This window comes from Poecilia reticulata, chromosome 8 (assembly GCF_904066995.2).
Source record: "Poecilia reticulata chromosome 8, P_reticulata-male-v2, whole genome shotgun sequence".
NCBI lineage: Eukaryota > Metazoa > Chordata > Actinopteri > Cyprinodontiformes > Poeciliidae > Poecilia > Poecilia reticulata.
The window spans coordinates 20,846,921-20,873,338 of record NC_088837.1 but is presented as its reverse complement, the minus strand read 5'-3'; the positions used below and the strand labels follow the sequence as shown (position 1 = coordinate 20,873,338).

Sequence of the window (26,418 nt, the reverse complement as noted above, 5' to 3'; positions counted from 1 at the left end):
TCAGAGGACGTAAAACTTTATTAATTTCTTATAAAAAAAATGTCACAAAAATTCTTAGAAATTCCAACAGGTCCTTTGGGTTTATTACCCACAGGGAGATCAGGCCTGTTTCACAGACAACGGGGAACGAAGCGAGCCCACTATTACATCATTAAATCCTCCCGGGTTGATCAGCTGCTGCGACCTGTACACGAATCCACCAGCAGAGGACATGCTGCCTCCGTTGAACTCCTCCTTTCCTCTACCTACATCCCCGACTCCTCCTTGCTCTCCTCCGTTTACTCCCTTTACTCCCCCATCCTGCATCCCCCCCTCCCCCATTTTTTTAAATTCCCTCCCCATTCTGACCCTTCGTGTCCCTAAGCTCTCCTTCTCTGATTGGTTCCAGACGTGCCACTGAGCTCTTCTTGCCGACTCAACATTCCACAGCTGGAGACCGCATACGCACATCTCACACACATACATACACACACACACACACTCACACCTCCTCCCTTCCCCCTCAATCTTGGGGTTTTTTTTCTCCCCTTTTTTTTCACAGCAGCTTAGTGAAACACCAAAAGCCTCAGACTGAAATGGCTCCAAAGCATTCCTGCAAGCAGAGAGAGGGAGAGAAATGCACTCAGAGACAAGAGCAGGAGAAGGAGGTTACATTTTTGAAATCTTAACAAGATGTCAAAAACACACTACAGATGGTAGGTTTCCGAATTTGGCTTTTAAAAAACTCTTTGGCACTGAAATATGTATATACAAGATTGAAGATGTTTTTCTTTTGCGGCCGGTCAAAGAGTTCAAGTGTTGGCGATTTTTGCAGGAGCAGTAAAGCTGCTTCCAGGTAACAAAAAGAGAATGTGCATCTTCAAAGCAAAAACCGAGCTGATGCAACAAACGGAAACGTGATGAAACACGAAGCATTAGACCGCTTTGAAATGACAAACCTCTTTTTATAACACAATGACTGCGCTCAAAAAAAATAAAAAATACCCCCAAAAAAACCTGCCGAATCAGCTCCAGATGGAGGCACAAAGAGCCAAGGCAAACAAAAGTCAGGAGTCACAGAGCAGAAACTGCACGCCACAAAATGAATTTCAGGCTTTGATGGCTCCAAATTCTTATCATGCATCAAAACAACCCCCCCGGGTGTGTGCTGCACTAAAAAAAGACAATGTAGTCCATTTAAAGACCAGCTTTCAATGCAAAGTCCTACTTATGTGCACAATTATAGTGTTCGCCCTCAGACAGTTCGAGGTCAGCAGCCCTTTTTTCTTTTTTTTTTTTTTTTAACACTTTTAGCGTGTTCACATCTTGACTTCTTTTCTTCCTCCTGCGCCTGACAGCCTTTGCTGACGTGTCAGGTCGGAGAAGAGGGAGAGAGGCAGGCTCATGAAAACCACACACGCATCACGGCTTACGCTTCTCTACAGCTGCACACATAACGACAAATCCAATGAAACAAATGAAAAAAAAAAGTCTGGGTTAATACTGACATGACAACACAAAAGAAATCTTAGAGGAATGTGGTCGACAATGGAAACAAAGTGGATTTTAGTCTTTTCGGTCCGAGTAGGAAGACGACTGGAAAACTCTGTGTGGTAAAACTGACGTTGGAAACAGGCAAGAAGTTATTTCATCAGACTGGTTTTGCAATCAGTTGCAATAAACCTGTTCACAGTCGATCAATTGTGACCTGCCTACGCATTTTAGAAAAAGCAGACGGATGTATCCGATTTGTAGCTTTTTTTAAATTTTTTTTTTTATAGTGATATTCAGTTTAAAAATGGAAACATCTGCTGTGCTCCACACAGCTTTTCGGCATTTAAAAAAAAAAAAAAAAAAAAAAAAAAAAAAAAAAAAGAGTTTTGGTTTAAGAAAAGGGTAAGAAAAGAATCTGAGTCTCTCCGGTTCCAGTTGGGGTCCAGTCCAGGGTCGGTCCAGAGTTACTCCGGCTGCTCGTTCAGCTCCATGTCGGACACCAGGATGTTCTTCTCGGCTTGCTCGTCGAGGCCCGAGTTGGTGCGGCTGTAGCGCGCCCCCTCGAAGGAACCCCGAGACCCTGCGGTTCGCCGCCGGTACAGGTAGATCACAGCGGCTATCAGCAGAAGCAGCACCAACGCTGTCACTATGACGACGATCAGAGTGGGCAGGTGGTCGACGTCCACTGGGGAAAATGAAGCAATTTTTAGTGCTGTGCAGAAGACAATCAAAGAAATCAAATAAATGAAAAGCTATTTACATGTTGTGGAGGATGAGTCTGCACCTACAAATGGAAAAAGTACAAAATTAATAAGAAAACAGTTTCTGAAGGAGTTTCAGTCCATGCATTTTATCTTGGTTTTAAATGACTATCTGAGGTTCTGTTATAGCCTTGTACAGTATGTTATTATTATTATTGCTTATCTTGTTTTTTGTTAATGGCTTTTAACAATTTTACAACCTTTTGTGTGAACCTATGTATCTGCTGCTCTTGCTACACCTGAATTTCCTCTTTGTGGTACAATAAAGGCTGTTTATATTCTATTCTAAGGTAGAACGTAACTATGAAATGAAAGGGAGTGATGCATAGCTTTCAAAATATTTCATGCTATTTAATGTTTTCTGTTTATTTCATCCATTTACAGTTTAAAATGAACATGTTCTATGTTAACATAAAAGTTTTACATGGAAAATAATTTGAAGAAAAAAATATCTTACATAATTTACCCATTCTCTCCAAAGTCAACTTGACATGCCATAAACAACTAATTATCAATCAACCATCCATATAGATACATCATTAAACACATAACAGGAAATGTGGACGTATAAAAATAATAATAGCAAAGAAAAAATATACTCATATTTAATGTGTAAAGATGCAGCACTACTCCGAATCAATGGATTTCATTATATGTTGATATAATATAACATTTTATGATTTTCTTAAAAGTAAAAGTTGGTCTTCTTTGTTCGATTTCTTTAGACAAATTTGTTCCCTAAACAGAAACACAACGTTCTGTTTGTTTAGTTCTGACTTTAGATTTTCTTTTAATCTCTGATTCTCTCAAAGTATAAATGCTTTTAATAAGTCTCTTTCAAATGCGCTGGTAATATGCCGTTAAATGCTTTAAGCGTAACTTGCAGAGTACAATAGTTCACCAAGTCGTGAAATTGGAATGGAATAAAACTTTTGTGGTTGTAACTTGAAAGAAATGTGAAAAAGAAAATGTTACGAGTACATTTGCAATTCATTGCATGAACTGCGACTGTCTTGTGTTCATTGTGTGTACGTACTGCGAGGCCGTTTGCAGATCACCCCGTGTGTACGATTTCGGCAGGAGTCGGGCGTCCACCGGCCGCTGTTACTCTGGATCAAGAAGCAGGAATTGATGGAAAGCATCGAAAAAGCCACCTTACGCGTTTCCCAGTTGGTGAACGACATCTCGGTGTCTTCGTTCCACACAAGGCGTCTCTCTGTGACAGGAGCACGAAGGGTGATAAGAGAAACTTGGGGAGGAAAAAAAAAAAAAAAAAAAGACACCTGCACAGCCGAGTTCTGCCTCAGCTGTGCAGCTTTATTGGATTTAATCTCCTCATTAACCAAGCTAAGTATATTTCATGCTCTTTTGTCCAATTTGCACTGATTGATAACAACACGTTTCAAACAAATGACGCTTTGCAGGATGGGTCACCTTGCTTCGTGATAAGAGCTGCTCATCAGAATTCCTTAATGAAATATTAACTTAAAATGTAAGCATATTCAATAAAGAAAATGATCAAAAAATAATGAAAGTGCAATGAATAAGCCTGTATTTTTAAGCTGTGAAGGCAGTGCTGCTGGACCTTTCATGCTGATGCCCAGCCAAGCTCCCTTTGCCTGTTCTGCATAACTCTGGATGTGCTCCCATACGAAGCTGTTCTCTGCCTCGTCCAGGATGGACAGAAGCTCTGCTCCCACTGATGGAAAAGAGAACAACACAAACACAGATGGATCAAAACTAAATCGAACAACTGGGCCACATGCTCAGTAAATCTATGAGGATATTGATGTCATGTTAATTAGCTTCACTATGGAGAGAGTCCGAGGTGGCGGGTTAAGCGTATGGGCTGTGTGGGGTAAGTGGGGGCGGCTCAGAGCTGCTGCTGTAAAGCTTTCTCACTTTTCTTGCAGGATGCGAGCGCGTCCTGCTGCAGTTTAAGAAGCTGCAGGTTGAAAGCGTAGCAGTGGTTCCTGAAGGGAACCCAGGCCCACTCTCCCACAGAGTGGGGACAAAGTCCGGGGTAAATCCACTGATGGGTCACAGGCTCATCTGTAAGGATGGAAAAGTAAAAAAAATATGAAGTGAATAAACGGCACAATGTCCAAATGCTTTTAAACACATGACTATGCACTTTGCTGAACAGGGGGCTAAACTTCTTGTAATCCTTTTAAATGGTTAGTTTAATAGCAGTTAGTTTAATGTTTTTCTTGTTTTTCTTGCAGTACAGTTTGTACAGTTTTGACATTTTGCTTTTTTTCATTTAAACGTCAACATTATATGTGTTTTTTTTAAGCTCTTTCAGTTAATAATGAGTTAAGTCTCACTGTGGTTTCATTACAATATGACACAGAGACCTATAGTTTCCTTTAGAACAGAAAGACACAAGAAAATGCCAATTAAATGAATCAAAATTGATCAAAATGTATTTAGAAAGCATCTCACATTGACCAAAGTGCAAAAAAGATCTATTAAACTACAGCACATGTGTACTAATAATCAGAACTCGGTTGTCTACCATTAGAGCAATATATAACTAATTTAAATTGTTGAGATTGTGACAAAAAAAGCCACCGGTTTGCTTGGTGTGGGCTGAGATACAAACCACTAATTTCACATATAGCAGCATCCAATTTAGCATCGCAGGGAGTCATGGTCCACTGTCCTGTGGTGGTCATGTGTCCACATCCAGCCATCTGATTTGGCTCTCCGTCTTTCCAGTTGGAGTATTTCACTTCTTCATCGCCTAACCACGTAAAGCTTCGTCCCTAGCAGACATGACAGAGCAGGCGGATTTGTTAGACTGCAAGAAAAACAAAGTCAAAGAAGTGGAATGAGAGATCGGTGAGTTTGTGGGCTTACGCCATAGTTATAGAGCGAAATCCAGGCTGGCTGGTGCAGGCTGTTGATAAGCAGAGTCAGGTAGGCCTGCTGGTACGGATCCTTCACCACCGCTAGCGTCCCGTTCAAAGATTCACAGAGGTAGAGAGCGCCAGTCCAGTCAAGGCGCTTCTGCACAACCCGGTACGTCACTCCTCCCAGCTCCACAGGCTCCGACAGGGAGGAGGGAATGAGGGCCGGAGCCGGAGGCAGGCTGCGATCTGAAGTCAGACATGACGATTAGGAAGCGTTTGCGAACTCATCCACAGCACGCCTCTCTTCTGGCTGTTGCTGATCATCGCCGCACCTGGCTGCTTTTGGCAGATGAATCCATTGTTCTCCAACGGCGTCATCTCACAGGCTCGGGAAGCCCACATCCCGGTTTTCCTCTCTGGGTTGCCGTGAATCATCACCACACAGTTTCCCTGAGGCAGCGGTGAGACGTCAGAACGGCAACAAAACGCCAACGAAGGCACAACCTGAATAGAGACAATTGGGAATACCGGCGTCTTGTTGTGATGGGGGCCGCTGTTGTCGACTGGCTCTCCTGGCGCCCAGTTGGTGTAGCTGAGCAGGCCGGTTTTGGTCCACCGGAAGTGACCTTTGGAGTCTGAGGTCAGACCCACCCAGAGGTCAGTGCTGACGTTCTTTAACAAGGTGGTGATGAAAGCTGGGGAGGAGAGAATCAGCTGTACCACGTCCGCTTTGCATTGCTGATCGTGCCTTTACTCCACGACTTGTAGTTACCTTGATCTAAATGATTGGACACCAGAGCCAGTGTGCCTCGCTGGCTTTCACATTTGAGCTTAGCTGCAGACCATGTGACCCGAGTTGACTCAAAAACTTTGAAACACTAAGACACCATAGATTTTGTTTCAGTAATTTGATGCAACACATAAATTATCTTGAAATCGAGGTAGTATTGATGCACCTTATGCTGATAGGGCGACCACCCAGTAGGACAGCCAGAAGGCGGATGAGGAGACGATGGCGTCGGAGGAATAGTGCCGGTTTCCTTCACCTGCTTACAGATGTAAGGCAAGTCGGAGTGACACTTCTGATCCGCCCAGTCTCCTGTTTACATGTGGCAGAAACACAATCTCACCTGTTGTACATCCGCTCGTACGTGGTTTAGTCTGATCAGATCTATTTTCTGGCTGATTTTACCTTTGCTGGTTGACATGTAAATGCACTTGCGGTCGCGGCTGACTGGTTGCGGCTTGCCGAGCGCCCAGGAAACGTAATTGAGCACAGAGTGGTCGGACCAGCGGAAACGACCGTCGTTTTCGTAGGTGTAAAGCCCAAGCCACCAGCTCGGCTCGGACTTTTTCTGTCGGGGGAGGTAGAAGACAAACGCTCAAAAATAGCTATGGTGGGATGCAATTATGAATTTGCAAGTATCTTTTCCGCAGTGTGAACAAATTGGCCCAGAAATTATTGTGATAAATGATAATATTGTCGTTTTGAGACCATTTTGAACTAATATAATGATAACGGCATAAAACTGGACGACAAATTGTACCAGAAATGACTGTGATCAACAATAATATTATTATTTTCAAGTAATGCACTGATAATGGTATAACAATGCAAGTTTGTCCCCTCAAAGATGAATAAACTTTATATTTAACAGAACACTCCACACTGGAACTGGAAGACATATTACATTTTCAAAAGAAACCACCACTGAGCAGCAATAAACAAAAAAAAAAGGAACTAAAAACCACAAACAATTGAAACCATAAATAAAATGGATTACAATGTCACTGTAAACTAAATCGCACGTTGAAAAATATTTATCAGAATGGAAATTATTGTGCTCATTTTAATTGATCACGCAATTAATTTACCAATTTCCTATTGCTACACCTAATTAATAGCCTCTTTGAAATAATTAGAAATATCGAAAAACCTGCAGAACCTTGCTTAAATTGTTGGCCAGGAAAGCCTGCTCCTCAGCTGAGTGAACTGAAGCGAGCGAGGAGTCGAACCAGGAGCAGATCCTCTGGGCCTGATCCCACGTAGTGCGATGGTCGAAAAACCTATACTGAGCCTCCTGAAAGGTGATCCAATCTGGAGCAGTATTTCCTAACAGACAATAGAACAAATTTCAGTGTGTGAAAATAAAAATTGAAACCAAAAGGATAAGTTGAACAGACCTTCTGTCACTTCTGGTTCCAGCTCAACACTTCCTGAAAAAGAGAAAGGACAAGGAAAATAAGTTAGACCTGAAATAAAGAGCAGATTTGTGTTATGCACTAGAAATAAAAAGTTACAACAAAGAGAAAAGTAAATATTTAAGAAAATTTTCCACATTTAATGTAATGTAATATATTCTGCACAACTTGCATAAAAACAACAACAAAAACATCTGCAATATCCTTTAAAATATGTGCATACAACATCAAGCCAACACTTTAAAACCTTTCGGTCCAGTAGCAGCGTTCAGCCTTCATGTTCACACCTGCCACTAATGACACTGGAGCAGAAGTCCAGCTGCCTATGCTGTTTGCAAAGACGTTAAAAAAGATCAAGATCTTTTAATTGTACAAAGGTACCAGTCAGGAAAAGAGCAGCAAAAAAATCCACAGCATCAGCTTTGTACTTGTAACTTTAAAGGATGATAGAAACTCTAAAGGTATTTCTGTTTATTACCGATTCTGTTCCAGTCTTCTGTATTCTCTGTGGCTCTGGACTAAAGATCTTCAGTAAATGACAAAGGCTGGGTTTTTTTTTTAAAGAAAGCGTCCAAGGGTTTGGCTTAAATCTCCTAGATTCTTGAGAGCAGATGCTTTACGGTCTGAAGAAGCCAAATTTGGCCAACAAAGAATAGACTAGGCAAAAGAACACCATGCCTATGGTGAAATGTGACGAGAGTTTTCCCTCAGATGAAACCAAACTTCTGGGGGATTTAATAACAAACAGGTCCAAATTTTTTCCTTAATTCCATGAGAGCATGTACCACAATACCCATTTTGGAAACTTGAATCTAAAATGGTGAACTTATAAATGAGCAAAAAGTGGAAGGTTTTAATTAAAAAATGGGTATTGATTTCATACCTCTGGGAATCTTGCAGATCCAGTCCAACTCGGAGTCACAGTGCATGGCCAGCCAGGTCATAGTGCCCAAGTCTGCCGCAGCACACTGCCGGATGTTGTAGTAGTAGCGCCCAAAGTTCCGGTATGTTAACTGAGATACGAGTCGAGAACAAACAACATGTCCTTCAATCATTTGTGTCCACTTCTTTTGGAAATGATGGATGTTTGGAGAACGTTTTCACCCACAGGAAGTCCATCGCTCCACTTCCAGCTGCCGTTATCCATGGGATTCCTGCGGTTCAGACCGATCCAAAACCAGTGCTGCTCATGCTCTTCTGACTCTCTGTGGGTGTAATCAAAAATAAATAAAATTGTAAAAAAAAAAAAAAAAAATAAAAAAAAAAACATAAAATAAATCCATATTTTATACATATATTTTAAATCACTATGTGAAATGTGACGAGAGTGAACTGTGGTTCACATCAAGTAATTTTTTGTCGCAGCTACAGTTGATTTTAACTTTTTAATAATTCTGACTATAGATGATGTAATTTAGGTCATCAAAACACATCTAATTAACTTTTCTGGCATGTTTTCTTTTCTTTCCCATTTTGTAAAGGTGGCTAGGAGAAATGGAACTTAATTTTAATTTTTAAAAAAATAAAAAATCTTAACTGAATCTTAATTTCTAGAAATTGTTCTGGGTGCAAATAGTTTTCAAAAATGTTTATTGTGAGCATATGCCAAAAGATAAAATGATGTTAAAGCTTAACAAACATCACCGTGTGCTCAAATGTTTGTAGAGGGTTCTGTAATAAAACAGGAACAACAAAGTAACATTTCCAGGATTTCTGATGAACATGTTGAAAATTTCAAACCTTTTTTCTCTTTTAATGTGGCATATAATGCTGCAACCGTTTTTTTGCCAGTTTCAACATTTATTTGCATGTCACAGTCGATACCCACCCAAAATTCTCATGGAGGACCTGCAGGACGAACTGCTCCTCCTCAGGGCTGCTGATGCTCAGCAGGTTGGCTCCGTGTTTCCGGCAGAACAGGTGAGCATCCAGCCACTTCAGCTTCTGCTCCAACTGGGAGAAGTGAAAGACCTGCACACAAACCTGACGTCAGTCCACTCACGCCTGCGACAAAAACTGTTTCCCCAACTTACGGTGATTTGTCAATTCTTCATGCTGCGGCTGTGAAAGTGTGCAGGATGAACCTTGTAGCAGTAGCGCAGGTTGCTGTTGCTCTTCCAGTCCTTGGGACAGGAGCCGCTGAGGCTGGGGGTGGGCTGCGGCGCGGGGGGCTCGGGGCTCAGAGACGTGTCCTGGTTCTGGCGGCAGATGAACTTCGCCTTCGCCGAGGCGCACTCCTTCACCTCCCACAGACCCGTCGCGGAGCCGGTTACCATCACAACACAGCCACCGTGGACGTTCGCTAAATCAGATGGGTGGAGGGGGACATGAGTGGAAAATCTGATTTCTTACGAGTGGAGAAGTGTTTGATCTTTTCTCAAAATGCACAAAGCGCATCAAGCGCAGTCTGTGCGTGCTCTGCTGCTCTCATTTTTTATATGAAAAGAAACAAAAAATGTGTTCATTCCTGGTTGGCAGGTATTTAATACAATCAACCTGCTCTCTCTCTCTCACACGTGTAAAGATATCTGCTGACGTAAATTAATGTGAGGATTTTACTGTCCATATAAATGTAGGTTACCAAGAAAGCTGTAAATACTTCATGGAAAGATTAGGATTTGTTTATTCAGGTTTTCAAAAACTCCCCTTTTATCAACAAAAGCACCAAGGCTTCAATCTAAGAGAAAGTCACTGAGTCAATATATTTTTGAATGGATCGGTTCAACCATGCCTGTTTTATGAACACATCTCTGAAATTATGTCTCTTATGAATCAAACTTCCTTTACAGCACAGTTAGTTCTCCTCTGCCAAGGGTTTATTAAGATGTACCGTAACTCCATGTGTGGAGTTACAATTCTTATTTTGCTAAATACATACAAAATTGGCAAAGAGTCAAAGTGGAACCTTGAGTTTTGATGAACTGAAAATCTCAGACAGTCGATTAGATTGAACTCTCATTATCCCTCCGAGAAAGAGGGATAATGAGAAACATTGAAATGAAAAACATTCAGAGAAATTAGAAAAGTGAAAAGAGAAAGTAGATATGGAAAAAACTGAAACAAAAGAGAAAAATATTTTAAAAATGCAAGTATAAAAGACCAGGAAGTAGTAAATTCACTCTTGGACATTATTTCCTGCTAAATAATGAAAAAAATATGTAATTACTAGATTATAAACCTTTTTATCTCAATTCTAAGTGTATAGGCATAAAAGGATGTAACAAGAAAACAAACAAAAATTCAGGTGCATTTTGTAGTCATGAAATGATGAAACAAATTCCACATAGACTGACTGTTGTTCTGCTTTGGGTATTGTTGCAGCCACAGATATTATAAATTATAAACTATTGATCAAATTAGTTTTTCACAAGGAAATTCTTGTGTGCCGCAACTGTAATATTGTGCACAGCAAAATTGTGATGACATTTCATTTGCAGTACTTTGTGCATCAGATCCTTCTGTGCAGGCTTTTTAAACCTTTACAAAATACAACATTTGCGTCAATCTCCGTTTCTGTGTCAACAACCAAACACAGAAACATTTAAAATTAGTTTTTCATTTCTTTCAAACAGGCTTGAATTTACATCCTTTTTTTTCCTGTTGTCTGTGTAACTGGCCTGTGCAACTACACTCTCAGTCTTTGAAGCACCTGATCCTCGTCCTTTTTTCTCATGATGCTGTGATCGTTGCCTATTTTTGCATCTGATTGACCCACATAGTGTGTCCATCCAAAGAAAGTGGCATCTGCCTGCAGAGCTGAATAGGACTTACTGACGGGGGTTGGTTCTCAGCGCTAGCGCTAAGTGTTTCTGCAGGTTGTAAACATGTGTCATATTAAGTGAAGGAAGCAACATCTATCATTAAAATTGAGATTTCTTTTTTCAGGCAGAGCAGTGTCAGCTATGCAATTTGTGTGAGAATAACTATTTCGGAAGTGAAACGTGTAATTTTGCAGCCCTTCAGAACTTTCTCAAACATCAGGCTACAAAACCACACAAAACTCATATAGAGATGTTATTAAAGCTGACTTGTGTGACTTACTCGGCTGGTCTCGATTCCAGTGGGTGTAGGTCACTTCGTCTCCACTCAGCCAGCGGAATGACCCGTGAGTAACCTGGTCACTGAGCCCGATCCAAAACGAATCTCCAGCGTGGCCAAACACCAGGCTGCTGGCGAATGCCTGCTCGAATCTTTACGATGAAGCACGAAGCATTTCAATCGGTGCAAAGAAGCTTTCCTGTGCATCTAACTCTGTGTGTGCTCCAGATCTACCTGTTTGTTATAGTAATAAGAGCAGCTTCATGCGCCTCACAGGATTTCCTGGCCTCATCGAAGGTGGACAGATCTTCTCCGACCGAGTAACAAGCTGGACTGTGCCACTTCCATCCCTGAGAAGAAAAAAATGTGCTTCTTTTATATCCAGGAAGCAACATGTGACAGATATTGATAAATAAACAAACAGAGGATCTAATTAGTTATAGTGAAGTGAGTAACTGCAGAATGAAATGTTAAAGAAGATAGACACAGAGATAACACTTTCTGCACTAAATTTTTCCTGCCAGCAGGCAAAGTGAGGGAAGATTCTGCATGAAAATTATAACTTTCAACGTTGTGAGAATAAACTCTGTTAAATTTTTTATTTATTTTTGCACAAACAAATTAGGAAAACATTCAAGCTCTATCGAAGTCTGAGCTGACAGATCTGCTGAAGCTAAAACCTCTCCTGCCTGTTTTACTGCGACGAGTTGTTCTGATCAAAAGTGAAAAGCCCCTTGAATATTTTTTTTTACACTTTATCACCTCACAACCACGACTGCATTTTATTGGGGCTTTATGTACTTCACCAACACAATGTAGTGCAGCGAAAGGATACGTTTTGCAAATAAAAAAGTCTGGAAAGAGAAACATGGGTTTGGATTTAGTGAAAGCTTTATAAAATTCACATTTTGCTCCAAGGAAAGCTGCAAGCCACTTGGGAGCATTTCTCTGCCAACTTTGCTTTTTGCTCGTTCGATTGGATGAAGAGCGCTGTGGACATCAATTTTCAAGTCTCACCACAGTTCTAAGTTTAAGTAAGGTTTGGACTTTAAGCTCTTCTAACAAATTACTTGTTTTATCTAAACATCTCTGGAATAACTCTGACTGCATTTTTTTGAATTTTTCTACTGAAACACCCAACTCAGTTTTAAGTCTTTCCTCTTACTGTATATTTACTGTTTTATAAGCTAACTCTTCTTTGAAATGAATAAAAATCAACGCCACAAAGTTTTGTTTGAAAACCATTTAGATAACCGTGTACTTCACTATCATACATTACTTTGGCTTCATAAAATTCCAATAATAAAAATTAAAGTTTATGGTTGTAAAATGAGAGAATGTGGAAAAGTTCACTGAGCGTATCTCTTAGCAAAATCGGGGCCTAAAACCATGACTGACTAAATCACTTAGAAAAAAAAATGCAAGCGGTGCAAACACAAAATTCAGATTTTCATATTGTTTTAGAATCTGGTAGTCCTAAACTTTCCCCCCTAGGCTTTTACTCTCTCTTTATTTATTTACACATAAAGCACATAAGTTATGCAGAGAAAGAAAAACAACACACTATATCTCCAGAAGCAGGAGAAATTGAATCTGCCAGACTGCTCCTCAGGGAGAGAGTTAAAACGCCACCATTGATCTCCAGACATACTTTTGTTTAAGGCATTAATACTTTAAAGCTATCTGGGGTGAACTAAAAAATACACCGAGGACACACACATGGATTTCCTTTTACGACAGTGACCATGCGTTTACATTTTTACACTATGAGCTGCGAGGGTCTCAAAGGAGGCGATGATTATTGGGTATAAAGTCTCAAAAAGATGGAGATGAGCTTAGCAAAGCTGGTCCAGTTCGAGTTGATTTTTGTTTTTTGAGGATTTTAAACTGAATGTCAAATAGGACTGTATAAATAAATCGATTCGGCGATATATATCGATATTTTCCGCCCTCGGAAAGTATCGATTTTTCATCCGCGAGTATCGATCTGTTAAACCATAGGGGTCCATAGCCTTATAGCTCATTTTAACTTCTAGTTTGTTACGGCTTAGCAGCAAGACTCCGCCTCCCTCAGTCTCACTTTCAACTTGAGCTTAAAGTGCACATTATAAACTACACACCAGTTTTTAAATTGTGTTAATAGGCCAAGTATAACCGGAGTTATGTTAAAATTAGCAAACCATATCGTCAGAGAAATGTCAAAAGCGCCACCATTCCCCAGCTTTTCCGGTTATGTGAGAGGGAATGAGCTTCCAAACGTACAAAACGAAACGAAACATTAGATTCCTGTGTTTTTGGACATGTAAAATCTTCAATAAATAACGATGAGAAACGAAGTAGAGTTGCGCAAATAACCGTGAAAGAGAAGCGGAATGGAGTAGCGGCGCGAATGGAGCAGCTGCAAAAGCAGTGAGATCGCGAAATTAATGCAAATTTCGCCTGGTAGCATTCACTTCGTAATTAGTTTTTAAGCTTAGCGGTTTCTGTTCTGTATATAAAGGATTACTTGATAACATCCGAAGCGGGCGCGCAGCGGCGCTGTGTTTTCAGCAGGAAAAACCCGCAGCCGGAATCCGCGGCGCAGTGAGGAGGATTTCCATGACAACAATGGCTGATCGATCATTTTTATTAGCAACAGACAAAGACTATCAGAGACTGAGAGAACTATGAGATCCTGGCAGTCTGAGAGGCAGATACTCAGACATCCAAGCAGGGGAATAGCGGCGCTGCGTAGCTGCAGGGAGTCGATCACTACGCGGTGAGGCGGAGCCACTACTTTAGCAGCTAGTAGTAAACAGCTTACAGTCACGGCTAACTCCGGGAGCCAAGGTAGGAAAACCTTTTTCCCCATAGTCCAAAAGACTGCATTTCTCATTTGCATATTGAGAGTCTACTGAGGCTGATAATCTCCCCACTCTGCTCCTGGATTACCATTTAAACTTTTGAGTTTTATGTCAAATCCACATGAATTAAATGACAGAAACTAATTCTCTCACTGCATCTTTGATTCATTTTGTCCAGCTGCAGACTGATAGACTGTCCAATCATAGTCAGGTATTGTGTAATTGGTGCTTTTAATCAGTTTTCAGTTAACTAAATTGAAGTCTATGGAACACATAATGTCACTAAAATCACTCTGTCCTTCTAAAATCTTTCAGAAAATTGCAAAAATGCACTGAATCGTATCAGATTGTATCAAATTGTTCAACAAATATCGTGATACATATCGCACCGTGACCAGAATATCGTATATCGTGTCGTGAAATTATTGTATTACTTATATTAATAACAATAATTATTGAAATTATTGTACACCCCTAATGTCAAACAGATCATGTCCTTTAAATGGGTTTTATCCTATCTGACATAAATGGGCAAGAAAACGAACATGAACAAACAAAAGTGTGAAGATATTTAAAAGTAATAATTTCTAGCAGCAAATGCAATGAAAGAAAACGTTTGATACCTGTTTGCACTCTTGGTTTTGGGGCTTCCCGTCGCTCTTTGTTCCCGGCTTCTTGCAGACGAAGGGCAGAGTCGCATTACAGGGGACGTCATCCCAACGGGCTTCCTGCACACAACGGCCGATTCACGTATCCGAACGGACACATTGACACCCAGCAGGGGGGGGGCGACTACATGAGGTTACTCACAGGGCCCCACATGGAGACGCAGTCTTCCTGCGTGTTGCGGAAGTTGTTGGGTTCATACGGGTGCCAGAAGGTAAAGATAACAGGAGTGTGGTCGGTCCACTCGAAGTCCATTTGCATTTCTCTGTCATGGAGGCCTATCCACACCTGGTCGATGTCTGGAGACAGAAAAAAAAAAAGTAATACTGACCGAGTATCGATTCCGATGAACAAAATCGATTCGGTTTGATTCACCGGGACCAGATTTGAGGTTCAATTTGACAGACTTTGATTCAGTTGAGTTGACTTTGATTCTGTCAACTTGGTGCATTAGTAAAAATATGAGTATTTAGATTAAGAATTGAAACTAATGCAATTACATGACAAAACAAAAATGCCGTAATTTAAATGCGGTGAAATGCTCTTGCGATGTGTGAAAAGATCTTGCGTTATTCAAGAAGTCATGTAGAATTTTGGGGAAAAGAATCAATAAAAGTTTTCCATTTATCTATATTGGGCCGTTCAAAGGAAAATCGATTCAAATCGATTAATACTTTTTTTTTTTTTAATCATGCCCTAAAAAACGCCAACAAGATGACTTTGGAGGTAATAAGCCCCTCTGACGTGAAGTATGACCAGTATTTAAATAGTTTTCTTTTTCTAAAGCAAACTTTTTTGATCATTTTGGCATCGTTTTCTAGAATGCACCAGTCAGTGTATCCATTACAATCCTTAACTCCAGAAGCTGCTACAACACAAACCAGTATCCAGGTTCGGAGAACTGCAGGAAGAGAAAGAAGAGAGTGGCGTGCTATTACATCAAAAAAAAAAAAAAAATCACCTTTTTTTAAGTTGCGAATGATGAACTCCAGCTCTGGCAGAGTGTGGATGCTGACCAAGTTGGCGTCCATCTTCTGGCACGCTTTCTGAGCCGCGTTCCACTCGCTCTTCTCTGACGAGAGCTTGTAGCAACCGGCCTGGAAGGACTGCCAGCCCACATTACACTCATATTTGTGATCATCTGTCCATGAATCTGTAGAGTAAAACCATTAATTTACTGTAAAGGCTTCACCCAAACGGAATCTGATTTATTTAGCTGATGAAAGCTAAATTTATGGACCTGTGGTGAAGGGGTCCAGAGTGGCGTTGGGCCTCTTCTTGCAGGCGTACGGCAGAGCTTCAGAACAGTCCCGGTTCTGCCAGCGTCCCGACGACTCAGATTGGACCACGGCACAGTTGTCGTCCTCGGCGTGAGTCGGATGCTCTGTAGTTCAGCAAAACACACACACACACAAAAACTTTAGAAAAACAAAACAAACAAAAAAAAAAATCACCAACTCACTGTGGGCGCGCTGTAACACTCATAAACGGATGTTTGAATAAGGCTCAGCTGTTTCTAAAACGAGTCTGCATGCAGCCCTTTGTGGGAAATTTACAAAAACAAAGAGGTTGGCGCTGCTTTCCCAGTCTGACCTTTATCCCAGTTAAGATATTTGACAGGTGAGGAGTCGGACCACTGCCAGCCGCCACTGATGTCCAAGTCATTGAGGCCGATCCATAAAGAAGAGCTGTAAGCGTTCAGAATACCTGCAAGCAGAGGAAATGTGTTTCTGAAATAACACGAGGTTAAACAAAATGGCGCCTCTGTAATTTGAATAGCAAATCAATAAATCCAACAAAGAAAAATGTTAGATTCTAAATATGCACAGGAGAGGTCACCACTTCATCAGTCAAGTGAGATGCAAAAAATAAATAAATAAAAAGAATCACCAAATAATCCAATAAAACAGAATAAAAAATTTTACAATTTGAAAGAATGTGCAAAATCAGTCATAATATTTGTAGATGAGATTGTTTTTATAAGAGGCACTTTACACACACACAAAAATAAAAAATAAAAATCATCGCAGTTCAATCACACATACGTTCCAATTTATATTAGTTGACTAATTATTCAAAGATATTAAAAACATTTCTATCTTAGGGAAATATGGATTTTATCACGGAATCTGATCTTGATCATGAGAAATCCGAGCTCTATTGTTTCCAGTTCATAATCAAACTGCATTGGATACATTTAAAGCTTTGTTTATTTATCTATTTCGGTATTAAAGGGAATGAACTCAACCATGTTTAGATGGATCTGCTTCCTTTTCTTTCAATATGGCACCCCAAATTAAATTTAAATTAACCTAATTGAGCTAAATTAAATGGAAATTTCAAATAAAGACAGCATCATTAACATCAATAACTAATCCAACTATCCTCGAGCTTTGTAGACACATCCTCGTTAAATTGTCACAATAAAAGCATTGTAGAGTTCAGGCTTGAAAAGGAGAACATATAAAGTTAATCTATTTACCATTGATGTAGGTCTGCTCATGTAGCTTGCCGATGCTCAGCAGGTCTGCCCCCTGCTGTTTGCAACTGCGCTGAGCCTCACTCCAAGACAGAGTGGCCTGGAAGTTAAACTGATAACAGCTGTCTGTCAGGGGGTCCGTATCCCAGAATGTCTCACAGCTGCTGCCTGCGAGGGGGAACAAAGGTCTGAAGTGTCAGCCAGACGGGTCGGATCCGGCAAAGTTTCCCCCCACGGGTCTGGTTCTGAGCATATCGGGTGAGAACTTACTCTTCACAGGACAGAACCCCCAGCGTTGGTCCCGGTCGTAGTTAAAGGTGGTTCCGCACCAAAGGTGGCCGTCTTCACGGCCCGTGCTTGTGCAGCTGTGAAACCACTGGCCCTCGTACATAAAGGGCAGGTAACAGGGCCGGCCGTAAGAATTCCCCTGGATGGTGTAGATCTCTGGACAGAAATCGTATGAGAGACTGGAAATGCTTGTGTGGGCCTTCAAAAGTGAGGGTCCTAAATGAGGCGTTTGTTTTCTCAGCAGGCAAAAACAGAGGATGATCTTACAACGAAAACAGGAAGTCAAACAGTGGCGAGGGGCTCTGGGTTTCTTCTGTTTTTTTTTTCCCTTGCAAGACTAAATGTCTTTTATCGTGCAAGAATCATCGGTTATGAAAGACGAGAAAGATTTTAGACATCAATTGAAGGCGTTGTGGAAGAGCACCAGCCTAGAAACACAATAAAACAAGAAGATAAAACAGTGAAAGAAGAGGAGAAACGGAGGAAGACGCTTTCTTTCCAAAACAAATCAAGCCAGTGGAGGGAGAGCAGCCATAAAACCAGAGAGAAAAAGCTTTCCCTCTCTCTGTCCTCCCTCCCCGCTTCAGGCTGACTGGCTGTATTGGACATGACTAAACCTAGAGGCATTTCTTCTGCACCAGTAGGACTCTTTCACACAGAAACTTGCGAAGATCGCTGACTGAAAGTGAAAAAGCTCAGAGCATGCAGTTACCCTGCCACATGAAAGCAAAAAGAGAGGAGAGATGATGAAAAACGTGCAGGGAGATGTTCTGGTTTTGGCTGCAGTCAAGCAGAACCTGTTAACTACAGACTAGACTTCGCTGAGGCTTGCAGTCGTTCCTGCAAAACATTTAATATTTGCAGGGACGGCGCAGGCAGCAGGAAAGGAGGCTTAGCTAAGACCCACGATGGTTAGTTTTAATCTGAAATGAAAACTTTACATACAAGCAAATATGCTTGAGGCCAAGGAAAACGGCAGTTTACAAACACTGGCGGGGGCATTCACTGGTGGGCCACTCCGTCTCCTCAAACATCCCCCTGAAAGCGGCGTTCTCCTTTATCCGTTTGATCGGATACAGCTGTGGCATCCACAAACAGTAAGCCCATCTGCCGCACAGAGGCGGAAACACGCAGGAGGGAGCAGCTCGCCGGGTCACTGCGTGGCTGAGCATGTGTTTGGGGAAATGTTCGAGATGCGCTTGCATGCGTTATCCTTAATTTATAGTAACAGAAAGGATTTCCAGAGCAAAAAAAAGGGGAAACAATTACATTGTGCCTTGTGGAATGGATCAGTCAGGAAGCAAAGAGTCAGAGCCAGACTAGTTTGGTTCAGCTTCTGGAATCGTTTGTTTTCGGTTTTTCAGTTCAATGAGAGGTTCAATAAGCTGCTTAAGGTAATTTGACCTTTAAAATAAAGACTAAATAAAAAAGGTAACTTTACAATTTCCAACCTCATGACCTAGAGTTCTGTATCTTTTATAGTGCTTTGTAAAAGTATTCATGGCGCTAAATCCCGTCGCAATAAACAATTAATCAGTTAATCACATGCTAAATTAAAAGGAGTTCAAAACATATAAATTTTTTTTACAGTCTTCTTAAACCATTACATTTATGGTTTCTGTCGTTTGTGGTTTTCATTTATTGATTTTGGTCATTTTGTTTAAAACATGTTCCAGTTCCAGTGTTAAATGTTCTTTAAAAAATTAAAGTTTATAGATTTTTGAGATGGCAAACCTGCATCATTATTACTTAAAACTGGTCTCAAGAGAAAAATGTTAATATTTACCACAGTAATTTCAGGGACAATTTATCATCTTGAAGCTTTTCTAGTTTTTTGTAAGTAAAAATCTGAAAAGTATAATAAACTATGTATAATGCTGCCTTTTTAAGCAAATCCTTTGTAAAAACTAAAAAATAAATAAAAAATTACATTGCAAAACAGTTCAAACACATGAATCTGATTTGACCCAAACAGTTTAATTGTTGCTGTTATTGTATGTTTATTGGGTGGTACCTTCCAGGACCGTCCTGTGTTTCTGTTATTGTCTTCTCATTCAGTTTGCTAATCATTTCCTCTTCAACCATTTGCTGTTTTATTAAAATAAACTTTTATTATACACATTCTGAAACTTGAGCAGCTCCTCAGAGTCACCATGGGGATCGAGACTGTCTGATAAAAGTGAAAAAACATGTTTTGGGAGGTTTGCAGCTGTATTATGATGAAATGACATGGAAGTTGTTTTCTAACCAAATTCTGCTTTAAGTTTTTCCAAAACTTTCTCTCTGACCTGTCTGGTGTTTGCTTTGGTCTTCACACAACACATGTACTGAGATTGATTTACACTATATTTACCAATTAGGTTAGCTTAAAGGCAATTGGTTTAGGGGTATTATAGCAAAACGGGCCGAACATAGATGCGCACCATCATATCCAATTGCTATCAAAATCATTAGTTTCATTAGTAATTTTTGCTAACAAGGATATAGACAAACAAGAGAAGAAATAGGGACACATGCCTCATCACAATACAAGACAGTTGTGGTGAAAAATGATTCCAGAGACGAATCCTGATCTGTCTGAATGACCTTTCGGGTTGGGGATTTTAATAGTTTGATATTAACTTTATTTTTTTTTCATTGTAAAGGTTGTTGACCTCTGACCCGATCCTGCTGAAATTTGGACTCAGGTGGGTGTTTAAATAAGACTTTGTTACCAAACAACATCGAAACTGGATTTGCAAAGACTAAAGCCAGGAAATCAGTTAATTTAGATGAACATGAAGAATTCTGCCAAAAACAATGATCAACCATATACAGCTGGTTAGGCTGAGAGACGTTTATCCAAAGACTGTGGGCATGAGAACCTTGGGATGAAAGAAAATACACAGATAATTCCAACTTCAAGATGTTTTTTTTGTTCAACCGTTTTCTAAAACCAGAGAGAAAATTAAAATTTCAAATGGCAACTTTTTACATAAATCAATTTTAAACAAGCTACAGTGTCTTACTTCTTTTTGCCATTACATTTTTTTAATTATTATATTCTTACGGGTTTTTTTGTATACTTAATTGTAATTTTGATTTGTGTGACTTCAGATTAGATATTTATCACAAACCCAAACTTATCATTGATGCATCAGTAAAACTCCAGATAAGTGACATTAAACATGTGATGCCTACCCTGATATGTCTTGGAGCAGAGATCCTGGTCGTCACCATACAGTCTCCATTTGCCTGAGCCAAACATAGTCGACCCGTTGAAGAACGTTGGGGACTGAAAGAAGTTGTTGAGTTTTTCCAGCACCTCGTCGCAGTTCCAGGTCCACTCTACCCTGGGGGGCTCTCGATCACACGTGTATATGGCTATCGGAGGATACTGCGAGTTGTACGTGACGTTCCTGGTGTTCAAACCCAGACACAACGAGGAGCCCAGGTTGAACAGGCGCCCACGAGACACCCACTTCCATCTTTGGAGGGGCTCCTCGCAGCCCGGCGTCAGGCTCAGAGAGTCAGTCATCACCCCGAGGCACATGTTGGTGCCCTCGAGGAAGAACGCAAAATCATCAGACTCCACTGGCGCTGTGCAAAGAGAGAGAGAGACGGAAACGACAGCAGCGGTCAATAACAGGGATAAAAACAGAATTTTGTGTTAACAGCTAAGAGGTCAGGGTCCGGATCGTTACCACCAACAGCGGAGGCCCAGCTGGGTTTGAACTAGTTTCAGTCCTGGATGTCAATCTGTGCATTGTAATGTAGTAACAACTCATCCTCTGGCAATCCTAAAATACCTTCTAATATTCAGAGTAAACATTATGTAACACAACCAGATACGCATAACTGTGTTAAAAGATGAAGTACCAGTTGCTTGTCCGGTTCATATTGTACTGGGAAAGCAACTGCCAGTGGTTTTTAAGGATGGATGCTTGGAAACAAATTCATCTGCCGAATGAATTTGAAACCTTCTACATGAGTCAGTGGCGATTTTACACTTGGTTCTCATAGAGGATACGTTTCCACACAGTGCTTAAAAACGTTTTTTAGGAGAAACGTCTTTGAGTATCAAGTGGGAAACTCAAAGAGAGTTTTCCACGTAAAAAGAGATGTGGGAAAGAGAGCCACTATGTGGCTCTTTATTCTCAAGAGCCATAAAGACTCTTGAGAATAAAGCAAAAGATGTTTTTCTCCAACTACTTTAGTATCATTTATAGGGTCTGGTAATCAACAAATCGAGACCGTTGAGCAGATAAGTGTGAGACTTATCTGGGACAGAGAGAGACACACACAAGAATCTAAATCAAAAGTGTTTAAAAGGAAAATTGCCAAAATAAACAGAACTCTCCACTCTTGCAGCTGATGTTGAGACAAAATAGGGGAGAACCCTCAGCATTCCTTCACTGCAGGGTCCAGAAGTGAGTTTGTGAAAGATCCCTGGGCTTTTAGGTAAAAAACATGACTGATTGGTACCCCGGTCAGCTCAAATCCTTGGCTTCCTACTGCCCGGTCAAGAACAAATAACATCTTCTTCTGTTTTTATGCATAGACACAATGGATCATCACGCCTGGCATATGAATCACTGTAATTTGAAAGACAGGACTTGACGCATGTCCTTTTTTTAGCTCCTTACAGCCAGTGTGTGCATGTTTGTTGGGCAAGGTGCGGAAAAAAAACAAATTACCACAAATATTTTTCTAACACCACCAAATATATTACTTTTGCTGCATTTCTTTTTTTATTTTGTTTACAAATACTCCCCAAAAAACCTTGTGGCTTCTTAACAAAGCTTTGGTTGTAGAGACAGAGACGTCAGACTTGTTTACTTCATTCCCTTCACAAGACAAACCAAATGTGTTGCCTTTAAGAGACAAAATAGCAACCCAGTTTCATTAAGGAGCTGGAGGAATAAAAAAAAAGTTCAAATAAGAAGGTGATTTCATTAATTAAAATGGAATTTGATGCTTTAAATCAAGTAATGCAAACCAGAACTGGGTCAAACTGGAAAAAGTGGAAGCAAAGACCACTAATGAGATTAAAACATTTTCTCAATAGCTGTCATTTTTTTTTAAATCTGCATTTTTCTGAAATCTTCTTATCTATATATTCTATTTTTGTAGCCACAAAAAAAACATAATACATGTGTATTATTCTGATGGACAGTTTCAACTTGCAATCTCTTGAATCTGCTTTCCTGCCTTTTTATTCTCTGCCCCCAGCCTTCTTTCACAAAATGGTAGATGGATTTTGTATGGAAAAACATGAAGGTACTTCATCCTTGTGCAGCGCTCCTGCACTGTATTGTGGGAAAATTGACACCTTTGGTTTGAATGGGAGCCAATGCAACTCCTGGGGGTGATTGGGGCAATAAAAGCATAGAACAAACAAGACAATGTGATTCAAGAGTTCGCTGTGTTTTAGTATAACGGAAACAAGTTAAATAACAGCAAAATGTCACTTCTGTCTGCTGATTTTTTTTAACATCATCCTGCAAAACTTTATCAACGCATATTTATCAGATATTTAATTAATTGTTTGTCTTGTCTGGCCTGATATTCTAGCACTTAAGAGTTGCATTTACAGCTTTTAACCACATAAAGAGCCAATAAGGTGCACTGCTTGCTGACCCGTAACGCCTGGCTCACTGTGGAAGACAGAGACATGATCCTGATCCATAAACTGTCCTCGGATCGGCCGCAAAAATTTTTTATCCCATGTTTGTTTGCATTGAGCAAAAGAGGCTGACGACTGTTCTGTCTTTGACTCGTTCATTCATGAATGAAACATCTAGCAAGTGTGCAAATGTTTTAGGAAGATTAAAAACAAGTGAATTATTTCACTGAAGAAATTAGCAAAAAATTGCGACGATACTATACATTTTAGTCACCATGTGGAGTTATTTGAATAGTAAAAGTAGTAAGAATGCTTTTAAACCAAACAAGGTTTCAGGTTACCATCAAATACAAACGTGTGAAGAAGAGAAATCAACAATCAAGGCCTCTAAGCTCTGCTAATAAGCATATAAAATATCAAAATATGCTAAAAATCTATGCTCTACATTCGCAAGACCCAAAAAGACTCAAGTAATCTGCTAACTTTCACTATTTTTCACTTTCTACTTGAACATTACTGTAAAAACCTGAATTTCAGGATTGCTCTTAGTCAGTTCATCGCTGCTTTGTGAAAACAGTGATGATTGCCTTGACAACTACACATAACTTGGTCTAAATTCACTTATTGTGAATAAAAGAAAACATCTACTTCCATAAACTCCCCCTCTCCTGACCCACAACCTACACAACTCTTTTGTGCACATGTGCGCACACCGACCGGCCTTCAAACAGCACCACAACCTGAAGTCGGAGTTCAAGAAGTCAAGAAGAAAATTCCCCACAGGAGCTTTAATCCACACTGGAGAGGACACGGCTGAGAGGAAGCTCCTCGCAGATTAAACCCTAAGCCGTCGAGGGCCGTCAAAGTGAAGCAACAACGGCTCTCCTGCTGTTATCTCATCCTCCTCTCCTACCCCGGCACCAAGATCTTCTTTTGCAAAGCTGACATCAGTTACCAAAAGAAGAAAAGGAGATGAAACGGGCATTCATGAGCAGCCAGCAACGTTTTCCAAAAGCGTCAGATATTCCCAGAATCTCCGTCACTGAGGACGTTTACGCAACTTAGCTGGCTGACTAACCAACTGCAAGTTTAAGCTTTGAATATTAAGTTTGAAAAAAAAAAAAAGCTTTACAATGAACTCTTTATTATAGTTGGATTTTGAATATAACCTTATGCTGATGTCAGATCATAAATTATAAGACAGACCTTCATTTCATTTGTTTTTTCTCAAACATTTTCTGTTCTTTTGTCGTATCCTAAACACACCTGGAATGCAGGGAAAACAAAAGATCATTTCTAGTCATTATGACAAAATAGGAAGTGGTATTCTCAAAATCAGTTTTGTCAGTGCTTTGTTTTTTCCAGAAGCTTGGGAGGAAGAGAGAGACGAAGAGTGTCCAGGTTTTGTAGGCAGCATGGGAAAGTGGCACCTCAGGAGAAGGGTGTCAGATTTACAAACCAGAATAAGACGAGGAGAACGGAAACTTCCCATCACGGATTCACAGACATTCGTCAAAGTGTTGGTTTACGTTTTGGACTAAAGTGAGAACATTTCCAGACATTTTCCAACAAATTCTCCCCGGATTTATAAATTACAGACATTTTACTTCACATTGGGCAAATAATGAAGATCTGCCAAATAAAATAAGGAGAACTCCCCATAAATCAATGTGACAAACCTTTTCTTTCTCCACAATGAAATCAGAGAGGAGACACAACAAAGCCAAAAAAAATAAATAAAAAAAGTTGTAAAAGAGCCCATGAAATGCCAACTGTGATAAATCCAAAAGATTTTATTCAACAAACCAGCTGATCTGCAGTTCCTTCAAAAGGCATATGGAAAACTAAGCCTCCATAAATAAGTCAAAAAGTCTGCTGTCAGTTTGTAAAGTCAATGCATGATGATAATGGAAACGAAAATATACTTAGAGCGTGTAGCATTAAAAAAAAAAGATAATAATAATTTTTGTTTGGTTCCACATCAATTTGAACCTTTTTGAGAAATTTCAAACTGATCTGACCAAATGGTCAAACCGTGTCAATGAGGTTCTTTTGGTTCCGGGGTGTCCTGGTGTCTGATCCGACTCTCTCTGTGTTAATTGCAGCCTGCAACAGTCAGGACGTAAAGGTCACATCTACCCGCAGGGAGCCAATATGAAGCGTCACTTCACAGTCTGTGGCTTTGCGAATTCAACCTAAATTCCCATCAGGAACACGAAGCCAAACAAAAGCAATCGGGAGTTTAGATCCAAAGGAAACGGTAAAATATAGAAACCGAGCCCCCAGTTCTCTGCTCCCCTCATTTGCCTCCACATCTGGTTCCACTCAATGCTCGGACTTTTAGATCGTAGCATTCCACACCACGCACACACACGCGCGCGCGCGCGCACACAGAAATCCTAAATATCACTTTGAATGCTGTTTTTTTAAAAGTCAGACGAGCAAATGAAAACAATAAGAGTCATTTAAGCTGAATATCTTCACAAACCCGTTAACTTGTGTTGTAAAAAATCACGCAAAGAGCGTTTTTTTTGTTTGTTTGTTTCTCCTCACCCGTGTCGCTCCTCTTCAGTCCCAGACTAAAGATGAATAAATATAAAGTGCATTTGTAAAATATAAGTAGCCCTTCCGTCCATGTCGGCGCAGCAGTCTTGTTTCGGTGTCGCTCGGTGCTTTGCATGCTCACAGCCACAGGAAGACGGACCCAACAAAAACAACTCGAACGAAGAGAGGAGAGATGAGGGGGGGAAGCGAAGCCAGCCGGGGAGCAGCAACTGGCCGAGGGGGACGGCTGATGGAGAGGAGCTGCAGGAGAGTTTTGGCCGCTAGAGCTCAGCCTGCCTGTGCCTCTGCCTCTCAGTCAGATGAGGCCGGAATGAATGGAGCAGAGTCAACAGTGGTTCCCAACATGAGGTCCGGGGGCCTTCAGGTCAGTGGAAGAACTTCTTCTTCTTCTTCTCTTCTATTATGGCGGATTGCAAGCAACTTTGAGGTGCATACTGCTACCTACTGTACACGAGTGTGTAACAACATTTCTTTACATCTATTAAATTCTATTTATTAATCTTGTATTTTTAAGAAAAATAAATAATGCTTTTCTTAATCTATAAATATCCATTATGTTTCCTTCATTTCCTATTATTCCTTTAAGACTCCATTCTTGACCTGTCCTTCCAACCATTCTTTTCACATTTTCCCTTTCAGATTC

The 26,418-nt window shown here is 40.4% G+C and overlaps 1 protein-coding gene across 2 annotated transcripts; it reads right to left on the bottom strand.

The window, feature by feature from the left end:
- On the bottom strand, window positions 1-26,191 carry mrc2 (mannose receptor, C-type 2). Of its 2 annotated transcripts, none has more exons than XM_081610197.1 (29): window positions 25,764-26,191; window positions 20,786-21,184; window positions 17,588-17,761; window positions 17,321-17,485; window positions 16,432-16,545; window positions 16,079-16,222; window positions 15,800-15,991; window positions 14,983-15,137; window positions 14,796-14,900; window positions 11,564-11,679; window positions 11,333-11,481; window positions 9,376-9,593; window positions 9,120-9,262; window positions 8,400-8,496; window positions 8,175-8,304; window positions 7,274-7,306; window positions 7,027-7,202; window positions 6,282-6,444; window positions 6,046-6,188; window positions 5,862-5,967; window positions 5,618-5,784; window positions 5,422-5,539; window positions 5,097-5,335; window positions 4,840-5,002; window positions 4,137-4,286; window positions 3,820-3,933; window positions 3,271-3,450; window positions 2,234-2,257; window positions 1-2,158 (listed from the first exon to the last, which is right to left on the bottom strand). In XM_081610197.1, exons 1-29 carry the CDS (start codon window positions 25,888-25,890, stop codon window positions 1,938-1,940), a joined length of 4,425 nt encoding a protein of 1,474 aa, XP_081466323.1. In that variant the 5' UTR covers window positions 25,891-26,191; the 3' UTR covers window positions 1-1,937. The 2 variants fall into 2 exon arrangements, with proteins under 2 accessions (XP_081466323.1, XP_081466324.1); XM_081610198.1 differs by having other exon boundaries at window positions 7,036-7,202; window positions 25,764-26,190.
- Window positions 26,192-26,418: the final 227 nt, after the last annotated feature.